General features: G+C 36.3%; 1 protein-coding gene across 2 annotated transcripts in view; it reads right to left on the minus strand.

Moving 5' to 3' along the window:
• GABRG2 (gamma-aminobutyric acid type A receptor subunit gamma2) overlaps positions 1-16680 on the minus strand; it is an 80530-nt gene extending 63850 nt beyond the window's left edge. The window contains exon 1 of one of the 2 annotated variants that reach the window (XM_084535379.1): positions 15822-16680. In XM_084535379.1, coding sequence (XP_084391505.1) covers positions 15822-15928 — 107 coding nt within the window. In that variant the 5' untranslated portion in view covers positions 15929-16680. The remainder of the gene's footprint in view (positions 1-15821) is intronic. The other variant, XM_084535378.1, reaches the window with a different exon arrangement.
• Positions 16681-17404: the final 724 nt, after the last annotated feature.

The raw sequence follows: 17404 nt of genomic DNA on the forward strand, positions 1-17404 counted from the left end.
GTGGCACCTGATTTTACAAATCTCTTCCTTCGTATTGGAGCTGGAATAAATTTTTACACTCCCCCTCCCCCCCGCCAAAAAAAAAAAAAAAAAAAAAAAAACAAGAAAGGGGGAAGGGGGGTCAGAGTGTAATACTATAATATGGTTAGAACTATATTTCAGTCTCTTATTAATAAATAAGAAATAGGCTGTCCCACTCAGAGGGAATGGCTGGTTGTGTTGCTTCCCATCACTGAAGGCAACAAAAACTTCTGTTTCCAGTACCATGTGAGAAGAGAAACGTAACCTTTTCCCATTTTATAAGATGTCCAATGCTATTTTGCAGTGAAGACCTGGTACATTCTTCATATATTTTAAACATAAATTATTCAATGAAATAATAAAGAAGAAAAACCTGTAAAAATGTTGTTTCTTAAGCCCTTCCAGTTTTAAATCACTTTACAGAAGAAAATCATATCCACAAGCATTCACAGATCAATCTTCGGTATATATCAGAAGAAAGAGTGATTATCATTGCAGATCTGCAGCAGTGAGAGATGTAAACTAATTTTCTATTAGTGACTGTGAGCAAACAGTCACAAACAGAGAAAAAAAAAAAGAGATAAAAAAAAAAAAAAAAAAAGAGGAAAAAAAAGGGGGGGGTTTCTGGACTCATGTTCAAGCCTGTAGCTATTACTGCAGGGACTGGTTTTCAGAGAATTTTCAAAGCAGCCAGGTTTCATTGAGTAGGATCTGACACATATATAGCTGTGCAGAATTCCTTTCCTTCTTTGCACAGGAAGAAATTATTATGAACCCAAATTTCATTTCTGCAGGACTGCAGTTCAAAGCAAAGATACAAAGAATCCCTTGGTGAATCCCAAAGTGTCCCTTTGTCTTTTGGACAAACTCAAACTCAAACTCAAACCAAGTGCAAGGAAAGACATTTGGTTCAAGGGTTTAGAACAGTTGTTCCTCGACTTAAACAACAGAGGACTTCTGAAGGCAAAACTTTCTGGAGACCGTCCTGGTGATCTCAACCTGACACTGAAGAAATGAATAAATAATCTAAGGCTATCTCAGGCAGTCTCACTTTCATTAAAGGTCCTTTAAAGCTGTAATGTGAAAGAATGAGTATTCACTAGAGCCATCAAAGTATCCAGACTCCATGGGCATGGGAATCATCATTCTGTTGTGCTCAAAATCTTGTTTGTGGGCAAAAAGGAAACACACCTTACATAACAAGCCAAGAATTTATTGTGCTTATAATAGGAATCTGAACAGTCTGACAAGAATTTTTAGTAGTCCACGTGTAATTATGTAAAGAAATAATATGTTTTTTCAGAAAAAGATTCAATAATAATGATACAGTTAAAGTTGTTATATACCCAGTTTTTAGTTTTTATATACCCAGTTTTTAGTTTCTATGCCACTTCCTGATGTTAGGCTCACCCTTTTCCTGCTCCTGAGGTTGGTGGTTTCATAATGGTGGTGGTGAGGTCTTACAGTGAGTTGCCACCATCTGGCATCTTTTGCTGGAAGAATGGTCATGTTGGTAGTTTCCTTCTTCTCACCCCAAGATCCACTTGGGATCATTTTTCTTTCTTTCCTAACATGTTTTTAAGTCTTAGTTCTTCCTTCACTGGCATGCAGCTCCACATTATATCCAAGCTTACTATATAAGTTGACCTTGTTAAATACTATTTCATGATTCTTTTTATTACCTTGAAACCATATTTATCCTACTCTTTGGCTCTACAGCCTGTTGTTAGCAATGCCAGCATACAGAAAAAGATGTAAAACATGTACTTTGGATATCTGTTACATTGAAAAAATCTTGCCATCAATTATATTCAGCTTTTTATGCAAGATTTTTTTTTTCTGAAAAAAATGCTGAACTGTTGATGATAATTAATAATAATAAGATTACTCAGCACTTTATTTTAATGAGAAGAAACTGAGTATGGATTCACTTAGCTGTTGTCTTATTTCTTTCTTCTTGTTTCTTCTATCAGTCTCCAATAAACAAAATGTAAGGCACATAATATGCAATTTTTACCTATCTCTCAAGTTTTTGACATTTGAGTGGGCTGGGTGTAATGATCATTGCAAAGCCTATCTCCCCATCCCTTATGTTTAAATGTGACTATTATCGCTAGTCAAAACACCAGGAAAATAGGAGAAATTTCTATTTCACACACATACAAACATATACTTCACAGACCTTTTCCTTCCTTCCTTCCTTCCTTCCTTCCTTCCTTCCTTCCTTCCTTCCTTCCTTCCTTCCTTCCTTCCTTCCTTCCTTCCTTCCTTCCTTCCTTCCTTCCTTCCTTCCTTCCTTCCTTCCTTCCTTCTTTTTTTCCAGAAATATTTTAACACACCTTTTTTCACTCCTTGACATAAATCAGCTTGGAGAAAAGGAGACTCAGGGGCGACCTTATTGCTCTCTATAGGTACATTAAAGGAGGCTGTAGCAAGGTGGGGATTGGTCTATTCTCCCATGTGCCTGCTGATAGGATGAGGGGGAATGGGCTAAAGTTGTGCCACGGGAGGTTTAGGTTGGATGTTAGGAAGAACTTCCTTACCCAAAGGGTTATTAGGCATTGGAATGCATTGCCCGAGGAAGTGGTGGAGTCACCATCCCTGGAGGTCTTTAAAAGATATTTAGATGTAGAGCTTAGTGATATGGTTTAGTGGAGGACTTGTTAGTGTTATGTCAGAGGTAGGATTAGGTGATCTTGAAGGTCTCTTCCAACCTAGACAATTCTGTGATTCTGTGATTCTGTGATAAAGTAGGATTTTATTTTATAAATTCTCATTGCACTGATTATGATCAAGGAAGTCTCTCTTTGTAAAATTTTTAAATTTGTAAATTTTTAAAGGGAAAGCTGCTAGGAGCATATTTTAGAGTTAGAAGATAGGCATAGGGAAAGATGGATGCCTCATAATTCAAAAACAGGGCAGGAATCAGAACAATAACTGAGTATGAGCAGAAGCTAAGAAAGTTGTCTGAGTGAGTTTGATTAATGTGTGGAACTGGCTATGAGGGTCAGAAATAGCAGTAGATGTAACCATGACAATATTCCAAAAACATACTTAGGAAAAACTGTGTTGGGAACAAAGATGATAGGGTATAACTATTACTGATATATTTCTGAAATTCGTATAAGAGATAAAAACACATTAAGGTCTCAGAGATGCAGACTCAGGTAAATAGACTTTCAAAATATTTTTAGCAATAGAAAGGTACAGAGTGCAGAAGATATCGCAGAGAATGATGTTAAGTGGAGAAAGACCTACAGAAGTGAAAATGTATTCTTCAGTTTGAAAGATTACATAAGAGGATATATATATTTTTTTCTTCACTGTAGCTCTGTATTGTGGCTAAATCAAAAGATCCACTAAATGTGCTGCAGAGCATTTTTCACACATAAACCCAAACATCCATATGTTCAAGGCCACAAGTTCTAGCACCCAAGCAGGTTTCCCTGGTTCTTTCTGAGAGCCCTGTGGAGTGTTCACTGTGGCCATGACAGTGATAAGTTTTAAAACTGAACAGATGCAAAACCTAGCAGTGAAAGGCAACTGCTATCTGATTTTGCTGGCTCATTTTAAACTAGTCCATTCCCAGCTGTGAGGTCTCCATTTAAGAGCAGCAGATACAAATGGTGGCACTTATGGGCGATGTACTATTTGTGAGCACCTAAGCTAAATCCGTGGAGATAATTAGGGTATCAGCACAAGCATCATATTTTCTAAGAATAAGATGCAGATGGGTTTAAGAACCCATTTTCTATGGGTGCAGAGAAGGCTCTTCAGTAAAAAAATGTAGAACACCTGACAACACGATGGTGCTTCAGAGATTATGTGTGTACTTTTCAAACTGCATGATCAAGATCTATTTAAAAACAGGAAGTCTTCTAGTGGCTTGAGCAGAAGCCAGCTGGGACCATCAGGTGAGGATGGAGACCTGAAAACCTGGAAAGAAGGGAAATCCTTAAAATTACCAGAACATGAGCAGAAACTAAGGAGGGATGGAGATGCTTTACTAATTATAACATATTTTCTACATGGCTAAATTCACATTCACTTTTACTTGCTAAAGTTCCAACAGCTTTTTATGAACTGTGGATTTTCGCAGAATATCTGATAGGGTACTGAGAAGAAATTTCACTGGAAGCCAGCAAAACAAGACTTTTACATGCAGTTTGTTCTCCTGAATTCCTAGGGAATTTGGCAAATACACCTCAAAATATTTTCTTAAATGAAGAACAGGTGCTGTTCCAAGACTTAAAGTTTTCCAGGAGACATAACTGGAATACGTTTAACTGGCAACATTGGCATTTTTACATATCCCTGTCAGATTTCCTGGGATTATGCTCTTCATCCTGCTTAGTATTCTGGTTCCTGTTCAGAAAACCATATCCAGAAATACATAGCAGAAATACATAGGTAACAGCCACTGTTTCCTGAAGTGTCATTGGCAGACACAACATCTCCCTTAAAATAATGTATTCTTCACATGCTCTTTAGAGTTTTTGCAGATAAACTAAAATAAGAAGTCCTATTTAAAATATGTACTATTTATGACTGAACATCATTTGATTATTAAGCTTCCATTTCTTTCATTAAATCTTTTTGATACTGTTTTATTGAGGAGCTCAGAGCATTGTGTGTTCAGGTAACAATTGCAGATAACAAATGTTTCTCATTCTTTAATCTGAATACATATTGTAGTGAATTTAATCACCTCTGCTGCTAATCTACTATAGTGAGAATAAAGAAATACTGCTATGGGTACCACAACACAAGAATTGATTTTACAGATGTAGTAGGTTTCCTTTCTTTTTTTTTTTTTCCTTCCTTAACAAATGTTGTAATTAAAGCTGCAAATTATTTTCAGTTCTAATACTCTCTGAAGCTCTTCATACACTCAGAACATTTTCAAAGTTCTCATGTGAGCTACAATTCTTGGTTTCTGGCCGATGAATAATTGTTTTGCAAAATGTAAAATAAAATCCACTTTTTGAAATCTGTAAGGCTAAAATTATTCCTATTCCTATTTTAAAATCATATCCATATAGGGTTTGTTTTCACACATATAATCCCTAGATGACTGAGTAGCGAATTATGGAACTCAAAAAAGTAACCATTATGGAGACAGAGTAAAGGGTTAAAAGTGGTTCAATATAAACAGCAAATAGTAACTTGGAAATGCTTCATTTTAGTATTGAGAAATTATATCTCTCTAGAAGCCATGTCAGCATAGAATCACAGCATGGCTGAGGTTGGAAGGGACCTCTGAAGTCCAACCCCTTTGCTGAGCAGGACCACCTAGAGCACATTGCCATGTTGAAAGACAAAAGGAACGCTGTCCTCACTGTGGGAAATAGAGGTATCTTAGCCTTACAAACTTTTTGACATCCAGGAGGCAGAATTGTGGATCTGTATCATGATAATCGGTAGAAGAGAAGAATATTTTCACGTTGCTAATTGTGGGATCTTAAAAATTGTGCTCAGAGCCTGATTAGATATGCTGGACCTGGAAGTTAAGAATTTGCTCCCAAATATTTGTGGTGACGTAATCTCATGTGCTGCATTAGAGATTCAGTAAGGTTTTAAGTCATTTTAAGCACATAATTTAAGTCTTTAAAGCTGCTTACTAAGGTTTTTGAGCTTTTACTATGGAAACAAGGGAGAGAAAATGAAAAAAGATATTAATGATGTAATGCTGTCTTTGCCCCAAAGAGTTTACAAATATCAATATAGGTTTATTTACTATAATGCACTCTTTGACATTAGTTAATTATTTTGGCCCAATAAAAGAGCAACAGTATTTGTGATTGTCCTCTAAGGACAATCCTCAAAGCATTTTACTACTGGCAAACTTCCCCTCTTCCAAATCCTCCCCTTCCAAGAAAATGGTGATACCTTTACTAACTTATGAAATGAAAGCGTAGTACACAAAGAGATTTGGGTTCACAAGCCTCACTGGCTGTAGAAGCAAAATGCATCATTTCAGTTATATATATGAAAGCAAAAAGGTGTCTTTTCAGTCTTCAGGTTCACCTACTAAGACTGTTCCTGGCAATATAAATATTATTACACAGATAACATCTCATATCTTCCAAACCCTCTAATCACATCATCACTTCTTCAGCCAAAGTTGCTTACTGTGGTAATGGATTTGCTTTGCTTCTTTCTCCTTTTCCTGCATAACTGTGAGCTACCATCAACTTTCCCATTTGTTCTTATTCCACAGTGGCATGCTCCCTTCCCTCTAAAATATACTTACTAAAGGTATACACAGCCTAATTTCACTTAATAGAGAAGGTTGCCCTGCATTTTGTCTGTTAATTTGATCATAATAACTCACCCTTCTGAGTCCTTGCACTGGTTTCCTATCTGCAGTAATGCCAGTCTTCTTGTCAGTATGTTCAAAACACAGTCTAATTCCAGCCTTCATTTCCATATACACTTCAGTTCTGCCTCCTATTCACAACAGTCTTTCTGGGCTGATAGCTAAAGCCCTTATTCTCAGTAGGAAGTCCCTTTAAGAGCTAACAGTGTTTCATCTACAGAGATTCAAACTGACAGTAAATTGAATTGTATATCAATTATTTGGTAGTATTCTTCATTCACTAACATCTGTCTGTTTGTTTGCCTTTAGTGTGGTATCTTTCTCGGCAATGTTTTCTCAGCTGTTTTGAAAATATTGGTCTTTAGTACAGATCAGCATGAGCCAATGATCTACATATATACCTATATTATTGATTTTTATTTATTTACTTATTTTGGTCAGGGGATTATCTTTCTTCACATGGAGGCAGTTTGAGTGCCTAAATTTAGGTAGAATGGCTCTTTGGCCTATAAAAGCAGAAATCAGGATAGCAAAAGAGGAAAGATGATCAACCTTTATGAACCTAATGAACCTTAATTAACTGTGCTCCCTTGACTCCATCACTATTTGCTGTATACCCAGTTGAAGTTTTTTAACTGTTAATCTACTGTGTGAGGTCTTTTGTGCCTTCGTCAGTGCAAAAAAAAGAAGAGTATGTCCTATACCTCCCTTTTACAGGTTGCATGAGAAATGACTAAGTGACCAATCTCATAACTGACTTAGAAGAGCATAATTTAGACTGGTTTGGTAGCTTTCTCTGTCTTTACCAACCATATGCACGGACCATTGAAGCATTAGGAAGTGCACCTAATAACATATTGAATAGTATATTGATTAGTTTAATAAGGTTTTCTAACAAACATTACCTCATTAATATTAATTGTTCTTAACTGTTTTTATCATTCTTCCTGTTTCTGTTTCTTTTTCCCTCTTCTCTTGAAAAATAATGAAATATTTTTATTTATTTTTTTTACAAGATGAATTAAGCAAAAGTGCAATTCAGTAGGTAATCCTCAATCTGTTGAAGCAGGCAGATTTCTGTTTCTATCTGAAGATATCTTACTACAGATTAACAAAAGCTTCATCTGACCAGAGCATGCTATTTGTGTTACACAATACAGCACTGAATCACTATTGAAGGAAAACATTTTCTGATGTCACCCAGTGTTTTCCAGGGAATTCTGTCAGAGAGTTATTCTGGGTATGCATGAGAACCTTTTTAAGACACATTTCTCATCAGTGTATAGAACCATAACTATTTTTCTGTTAAAAAAAAAATTAAAAAAAATTAAGATGATAAATGGCTCAGAGAACAGCTAGACTTTCATCTCAAGGTTTCACACCAAAGTCCAAGATGGCATTCAGTGAAAAATACAATTTCATATTTCATGATTACCTGCATCGTTTGGAATAAGCTAATGCAAGCACAAAAAGTAGATATCTTCTCTTTCCTTTCCTTAAAATGTTCATTGTTAGCCTTCATTCCTTTGAGACACTTTTCTTTCCATATATTGATGTTTTATTTATGGTAATAATCTGTATATGTTGGTTTAGGTTGAGTACAAGTGCTTTTTCTTTAATGTTTTGCTGTCTGTCTGTGAACAGATGAAAGTTATGTCTTGTAAGAGTAATATTTAGTTTCATATACAATGGCCAGATTTCACAGTTAGGCCTACGCATTGTGTTGTACATCACTGATTATGTGTGAAAATGTCCTTCAACTAAATCTGAAAAAATATAACTGAGCCTGTAGGTAAGAAAATATGACTTACACTTAAGTGAATTTCTTTCTTAAAGATAACCATTTGTTGCATTGGGATTCTTGCATAAATTAATGAAGTTCTACTACCTGCCATTGCTTTGGATATATAAGAGGTTAAACTAATGATTATTCTGGGTCTGATCAGCTATATATCATGTCAGGTCTCTTGCATCTGACATGCCACTAGCAGAAACTAAGAGCAAAATATTGGGGAAAGAATGCTTTTCTGGTAAAATCTTTGCTTCCAGAAACATGCAGCTGGAGATTTCCTGTAACAAAATCTTGCCACTGAGTTCAATGCTCCTTGATGTACTTCTCTTGGTTTTGAACCTCTGTAAAACTTCAGGCTCTGCAGTTACCTCACTGGCTAGAAAAGTAAACTTTCCTTAATTTTTCACATAGCTAATGATAATTTATTCAGGCTTTTTATAGGAGAAAACAAATAATGCTTCTGTAGTGAACTTTCTTCTGGTTGCTTAGGACATCATATGAAAATTCATTATGCTGTTGAAGTAGTCATTTATATGGGAAGGTGTTTGCTAAATTTCTCTTCTGCTTATGCAGTCACTGAATTATTTCTCCTGATGGTTTTCAGCAGCATTAAAGCCTCCCATTTTTGAGAGTAGTTGTGTTAAAAATATTATCCAGTTATATAAATAAGAGGATATCATTGTGTGTCAGACTGAATACCCAATATTCAGTCTCATGAGACTCACATATTAATTTCCTGGCACAACTGTACAAATAACCCAGAATCACACTCGATGATTATCACCCTCAATAGCTGTCTTCAATTTACCACCTTCAGCCCTCTTCTTCAGCCACCTCAGTTTGTCTCAGCAAACTGGTAGGTGCTGGGACTTGTGAAAATATGTACCCACTATCTCCCTCTTCCAACTCTTCTATGAAAAAAGATGGAAAAAATGATAGTTTTTATATAAATTTCTCACATTGAAGTAGATGATTACACATTATGTTATAAATGAATTTCTAACCATATGACAAATTTAAATGTAAATATTATTTTATTGTTTCCAAAGATAAAATTAAATGATATTTTCTCCACCTTCTGGCTTATAGCAAACCTTAATTTCCTCTTAATTGGAAAGGTCAAAATTGCAGGTTACTTCTGGACATAACAGGAGAAAAGATGGACTCAATTCAAACAACAACAAAGCTCCTACTGACTGCACTGGAGCTCTTCCGAGCCAGGAGCTCACCTAAATACCTGTAAAGATAATGTCTCTCTAGGTATATATGCTTGGAAGATTCAGACTCTCATGGCCTGATTTTTGTTAACATTATAATGATCTGGGCTACAATCCAGAATCAAATGGAAGAATGTAATATATACATTAAGTTTTAAGTCTTTAGAAGTCACTAATCATGTTGAGTCTAAAGTCTAAAATCAGTGAATTTAGAATGGACCATTTAAGCTGTTCCTTTTTCGTATCACTTTTATCCTTCAGCTAAAATAGCTCTTCACCTTTTCACCTGCTTTTTTGTGTTTGTTTGTTTGTTTGTTTCTTCATGCTATGGATATATTCACTATGATTAATCATATTCCCTAAATTCATTAGTGCTCAGCAAGTTTAGTTTTAGTCTCAGTTAGTCTCAGTTAGTTTAGTCTCTTGAAATAGGCTCTTCCTTACCTCATAATAATATAATAATAATAGTTTTCTGACTATAGCAATGGATTTCTTTTTCCTGAAATTTGTGGTTCTTTCCTGTTACTTTCTGCAGGAATTTAGTCTTTTATGAAATGGACGTTACTTGTTCTAAATACACTTGCTCCACCTTTGCACACAGAAGCATGTCTCTACTTGCAGTAAAGTTACTTGGACACCTATTTCTATCATTAATTGTTACATCTATTCCAAAAAGAGATAAATATACATGCATCTTGGTCTTTTAGTGCTGCACAGTCTCCCTAGCTCTTGTGCAGAACAAGAAAACAAGTTCTGCTCTTCAACAAAGAATATTGTTTATATCCAGAGTGTCAGGACAAAACCTACGTGAGACTTAAGATCAATGTATGCTATAGTTTGTTGGCTGAAATGGCATGTTAGGTTTAAGCTGATCTTCAATACAGAATAAATTTCACCCTGGCAGACAAACAGAAAACAACAACAACAAACTGTTTATAGCTATTGTAAATCAGTTAGCTGGAATGTAGATTGAGAGCTTTCTGCAGAGTAAAAGCATTATACAGTGTAAGAAATACTTCTTGAAGATTCTTCTGGAGTTATAATTTAACTTTGGGCTATTTCCCAGTTCTTAGCTCTAAACACATTACATATAAGAATTCGTACTCTGTAGGTCCTGGCTTTTCTCTCAGCAAGAGACTGACTTCATCTGGTCAAGTGTTAGTGAGAAGATTAAACTGGGTCCATGATATGAGGAGATTCCTAAGACTGCAGAGATGTTCAGCATTAGCTGCAGGATAGGATGTTGATTTCTCAGTAGACATCACAGGGAAAATGTAAAATCAAGCCTTACCATCCGTGTCAAAGGGAATTTATAGTGCAATAAATGTCCATAAGGAAAGTGCAACACTAGATAAACTATGAAGCATCAAAACTAAAAAGAAACTTCACTTCTAAAATCTTTGTGTGTGTGTGTGTATACCAAGCCCAAATCCATATTAAGCGAGCCTTCAGCTAGCAATGTACTCTCCCCTGCCATTCTGACATAACCTACTTGTTCTGTACAAGACTGAGTGGGGCTGCAGGTGCAGTAGTTTGTAAAGCAGCAGTTCAGACTGCATCAATGATGCCGACAACCACAGTACACTCTAGGTATTCTGTTGCATGTTTTCAAAGAACTAATGAACTATTACTTTAATACAAAGTCTATATCTGTGAATGTATAAACATTTTATAGTTAGAATGGCTGAACAAAACCAGGGAAAGGTATAGGGTGCTGAGCTAACTTAAAATGGGTTAGTGCATCTCCAAGTTGCAGGAAAGTGCCATTTGGGAGTCTGGACCTGGGTCCTTAGGATGCCTCTTCTTTGGAGATTACTTTTTATACATTTTATCTAATCTTCTAATAACTCATGCTTTTAAGTCATGATTCAGTGCTTTTTTGGAGCAAGTGGTGGTCATTACTAAGGTACTAAAGTGTTTAAGCATAGTGGGATGGAGACCAGCAATGAGTTTCCTGTGACCAGATACGTACTTCCTTTGCCTTCATACATTCACTCCTGTCAATCTTCTTTCCTTTTAAATTTTTGGACAATGTTACAGAGTTTCTTGACTTATAACAACTGAACAAATATATCCTCAACAGGAAAACAACATAATCACAATTCAAATCAACAAGATATTTTTTTTCCAGATAGCATTGAACTAGAACAGTTTAAATTCATGACCAAAGACATGGTTTAGATGGCCACTGAGAAGACACAACATGAATTGCATGGTAAATATTACAATTAAAGATTAGATTCATTTCTAAAGCTGCTGTTAGTTTGTTTATTTATTTATTTACTATTAACAAGTTTTATTTCTCAGATTTTCAAGGATTCAAACTTTTTGAAAGGCTTTCTAATATCACTTTGCATATTCATCAGAGTAATTTGGAATACATGAATATTAGTATGCAAGTTATGGTTATGTGGAATAGCCGAAAAACAGAAGTTAGTTAAAGGGTTTAATACACATTTCCAAACCATTATATACTTGAAAGTAGGGAGAAAATATCTACAATATTTTATGCTCCATTAAAATTACTAAATAGAATGTTATTTACTTGTTCTAGTCTGCTTTATACCATTGCTTTTTGCAGTCTTTTTATTAGAATCATAGCTGTTCCAAATTCCTTCTCTGAATCAGTATGAATGTATCACCATTACAGCTGATAACTGATAAAAGTCAGGAATGCAGTATGGCTATGAAAAACTCAAAGGCAATCTCACTCTCCTTGCTACCCCTGAATTTTTCAAGTAGAGTGAAGGTCCTGTGTCCATGCAGTCTCAGCTCTGCTGAAATACACGGTGGTATATAGGCCAGTCAGCACTAAATCTGCAATTTCATTGTACAAGGATAAAGTCATCATTTAACAGCATTTATATTCACAACTTCTGTTGTGGTGCTTCTTTACAAGGGAGTATTCCTTGTTGAGAAATTGTCTCTTGCTCAGCAACATCATACTCCAGTAATGCTCCAGGTGACTTCCACAGGACCTCTGACTTTACAGAAGTGTTATGCACTGCATGAAAGAATTGGAAGCTAGTATATGAATAACTACATCTGCAAGGTTGATTCCAAACTGATGTTAGCAAACTTTACAGTAATTCTAAATGACTGTTCAGCTCAGGGATATTCATGCCCCTCTTAATCATTGTTATTATATCATGTACCACACGGTGCAAGAAACCAGCTGACACTGCTAGTGATTTACAGGAACAAAACAATTTTATTCATTTCCATGCTGTGTAATTTGCTAAGAAAAATATGCTCATTCATATATGCACCAAGGTATTTTAGAGTTAAAATGATTGTCTTGTGCTTTTTTTTTTTTTTTTTTTTCTCCTGATCATTCTTGACAGTTTTCAATTTTAGTTATTTAGTTGTAGCATAGAAACATTGTAGAAACGCTGTCATTCCACTACTTGGGCACTTCCAAGGAAAAAAAAAAAAAGTAGCCACTGTCCCAGCATTACTCTGCACTGCGTGATTTTTGTTGTCAATGAGTTAGAGCTAAGGACTAGACAAAAATAACAAATAAAACCCATATGTAAACAGTACACAGGGTATAGCTTTCAATCTATCTGAAACTTTGCTGGTAAGTGAGCTTTAATAAATGCAATATTCATTAATTACTTATGTAGTATACAATAAGTTTAATCAAATATTATTTCCAATTAAACCCCATACTGATATGTGCAAATATTAAAGTATTCTACGTACATTTTTAAAATATTGTCTCAAACCCCATATTATGGTGCACAGACATTTGGAATTTGGTTTGACTCATTTTCTATGAGTGTTTCAGTCAAAAGGGTGGGCTGCACAGTGCTGTTACATTGGTTTGAGTGATAGGATAATGGGGGAACTTAACTTTATGCAGTATTTGCAGCACAGTTAGGAACTTATGAAATTTTGAAAGAAACACTTCCTAAAACTTTAGTGTGCAGAGTTGTAAAGATGTACTGTGTGAATGTTATGAAACTAATGATATAAAATCACTGTAAAGGTAATGTACCGCTGTGCTATAATGTGACATTTATTCTGAATTGATTCAAATCATGGTTTGTTGCTTTCAGTGATACCTGAATAGTGCCCTAACTTTCTTCTTCTTTCTCTGATCTTCCAAACTATCAACAATTGTGAAACAACTAATTTCTCCAGAGAATAACTTCTTTTTTTATATTTAAATAGGAAAAACCTCTGCACAAAATTAACAACCAATTTGTGTTCAGCTACTTTGATAAGATTCTGCAAATAGTTTAACATCTGTGTGTACTGACTGTTTTCAACACATTTATTTACACACATAACATGGAGCACATGTTAGTGTTCAGTTACATTGCCCTATAAGAATTTAAATGTCCAAGACAAGCGACACATAATACAATTATATTGCCCTCTATCTGATCTGTTTGATGAGTTTTTAAGAAAGAAAAGTTTTCATTGTGGCTATAAATAGACACTAAGTTCAACTTTCCTAACTCTCTCTTGGTCCATGACTTCCCAAAGCTAACATTAATTTTTCTTCCACAACAGGAAGAGAAAGGTGTCTTGATTATTAGAAATAAAATCATGTTTTCATGTTGACTCATTGAAAATATTTTTGTAAAGCACTAAAAATAATTTTCCTCTTTAATTGTAACTCCTTAATATTACTTCTCTGTCTGTTTTTCCTTAAAATATGATGTCAGGAAAGTTTCAGAGCAAACCATCTTGGCTATCAGATGGTTATGAACAGAAAACAGAACATTTTGCTGAGCTAAAAGTTTAATTTCTACTTTGAAGAGTTTCTTTTAAAGCTTATGAAATAATTTTGGCAAAATTCTGTAGCTGAAAAGTGAGTGAAAATAAGCGAATTAAACTAACTATCAGGGATCGTTTTAGTGGAAGTTTTACAGTAAAATAATCTGAGACTGTATCTGTGTAAAGTGAGCACTGTCCAGTGGGAAAGAAGGAAGAATTACACAGAACAATACAAACACAGGTACAGTCACCTCAGCTGAAGTCCTTAGGTGAACTGCTTTCTTGAAATCCAATAAAAGCTCATTTTCCATTGCTTTCTATTCACATAGTAATCATAAAGAATTCTTACAAAATCAGACATGCCTTTTGCTTGTCTGGCTTCTGACAACAAGGTCTCTTTTCTGGTAGGCTCACTAAGTTTTATTTCACTTTCTACTCCATTTTCAGCCATTTTACATTTAATTTTAGGGGAATTCTTCACAAAGTTATTTGTTTGTGATGAAAGCTACTGTAAAATCCAGCAACTTTTAATTTCCTTGGTCAGTAATTTTTGTCTTTTGTTTTGCTTGGAACTAAAGTCCTACATCTGCAGCTACAAAGTTCACTTTTTTTTTTTTTTTTTTTTTTATTTAAAAAAAAGCAAACAAAATTAAGCCACTTTTTTGTATGGCAGTGTCTAAGGAAAAGGAAGGGAGCAGAAAGAAGGTAAATCTGAATGAGAAGCCTGTATGACTACAGCATTAATAAGAGAAAAAGAGAGAAAAAGGAGTTGGTACTAACTTCTGTAGTGTATAAATGTCAACAAGGCTTGTGCAGCTGTGAGGAAAAGTCTTGAAAGACCAAGTACTTTACAATGCAATGCTACTTGCTCATCTAAACTGTTAAATGTACAGTCCAGAAACCTTTGTAAGAATGCCTGGTTCAGCATATTGCTTGGCACTGCAGTAGTACTTACTCTCCCCCTCCACTTTCTGCACATCCATATACAAACTCCTTCTTCCTCTGCTATTAAGATTTTTACCTCTTTACATTTATGTATACAATACACACATGCAGCATGCTTGCACATGTTGTCTTCAAACAGTACATGTGTAAGCACGTGGGGGTAAATGTTACTGTAAATATTTGTCTAATCTGACCAGCTATGTGATTTGCACACTCTATTACATCCCACTGCTTGTTTCATCAGCATTAAACACATCTCAGTAACCAGCAAATGCAGGCAGCAGCTCACTATCTGCCTTCAGAGGTTTTGCAGAGATATGCATCCCTGTCCTTGGTCCTAAATCCTTGCACTGGCTCCTTACAGAACAAACATACAGCGCTTCGGAGCCCAAAGCCCAGGCACGGCCATGATGTGGCTGCTTAGGTGGAAACAAGCGTGAATGCACGGACATTCTACCCACAAAACACAGCTGCATTATAACTCCATGCACTCTAGCAAACAATAATTCAGAGGGAGAAGGCTTCATTAATATGGCACCAAATTCCATGAAACACCCGGCATGTACCACCATCACACACACCCGCTGCTCACACTCCCTGTCCGTTTCAGAGCAACCACAATTGTAAGAGAAATAAAACATTAAAAGATCTCATCTGCTAGGAGATAGATGAATGTAATGTCGCTATCTAAACCTCCAGCATTCTCACGACAGCTCTGTGAATTTGAAAACAGCATCTTCACCCCCAGCCCTCCTCCCCCCCACCCCCCCAACAAACAGAATCAGAAAGCACATCTTACCACTGGATGAGAGAGAGGAACACAAGTGCCCACACCATCATTTTGAGAGAAAATGCAGGATTCAAGAGTGCAGTGCTCCCCAGGCTTGTTGGATTTGGAGGAATCATCTCTTTCTCTCTCCCCCCCCCAGCCCTGTTTTTTCCCCTTTTCTCTCGGTTGCAGATGGATCCGTCCCCTTCTTTATTTATTTATTTTTTTTTTGGTAGTGGTTCTTCCCCCCCTCCCTACCAGGTCCCGTCAGTGGGATGATACATTGCGCCCAGCTGCGGGAATTAATATGCGGGGGGGGGGGCAGAAATTAGATCTGCACAAGCCCTTTGCAGATATAATCAAAAAACGTCAGCTCAGGCAGCAAGCAGCAGCTTCCAGATCTAGGGCAATAATATAATTGGGAGAAAAGAAAAGAAAAACCGCACATACACAAACACTCGCAGAATAAAAACAGTCAAGGGAAGGAGAAACACATACACATGCACACATTTACAGAACCACTCACATACATGCAACAATCCGATACAGCAGTGGAAAGGGTAGATGAGAGAAAAGAAAGAAGAGAAAAAAAAAAAAAGGAAAAAAAAAAAAGAATGAATAAAGCAATGGAGCTTCTGCCTGAATGCAGATTAACTCTGAGGTCAAAGTGGAAATGATGCACTCTGCTGCAGCAGCACAGATTAACACATGCGTGGTGTCAGCCGTGGTGCTTTTTAACCTTTGATTACACATATGCAGGCAGCCTGGATTTTTGCTTTGGAGGCAAGAAAGATTTGGCAGGCATAAAAAGGGAGGTTGGAAGGAAAAGCTTGCCCTATGCTGCTGAGGATCCTCATATTTCTAAACAGCTTGGAAATCGTGATTGCAAAGGGGAAAAAATAAAAGGATGGATCGGGGGAGTGGAAAAGGGAGGGATGGTTGTTGCTAAGTAACTCAGGAAATGGGGAAAGCAGCATTGGTGGAGTCAGTATCAATGAGGTGATTCAGTGTGTGATAGGATTAGGGAGAATATGCAAGGTCTTCATCTCCCCTCCCCCTAATAAAATCTGGCTAGACCAACACAGGAAATGCTTCCTGGACAAAGGGGAAACACTAGATGGCTATAAAAGCTGGATCTTGCCAAGTTTTGGAACCAGAATCCCAGGTTCCATTGTACAAACATGAATTTTAGCTGCTATTAGGGAAAACAAAACAAAACAAAACAAAACAAAAAACTATCAATAAAACAACAACAACAAAAACAAACAAACAAACAAACAAACAGAGAATCTCATGATTTCCCAGAGGCAGAGCACCTCATTCTAAAACAGACAGTTGGACCATGATCCACAGTAACAAATTTTTGACCCCCCCCTTTTTTTTTTCTGTCTAAAAGCAAGGCAAATATAGACAGCATTAAGCCTCCTCAAACCTGCTTACAAACCAGAGCTTGGTGTGCAGATATAATCATTAGGAAATGGCAGCTGCAAACTGATACTGTTTCAGTTCAAAACCCACCCCTGTGAAGCTCTAAAGAGGAAAAAAAAAAAAAATCTTTTAAGGAGTGCTCAAATGGAGAGCAAGTGAAATGCTTCTCACAGAATAAAGGTAGC

The sequence above is a fragment of the Aythya ferina genome, assembly GCF_964211825.1.
Source record: "Aythya ferina genome assembly, chromosome: 14".
NCBI classification, from domain to species: Eukaryota; Metazoa; Chordata; class Aves; order Anseriformes; family Anatidae; genus Aythya; species Aythya ferina.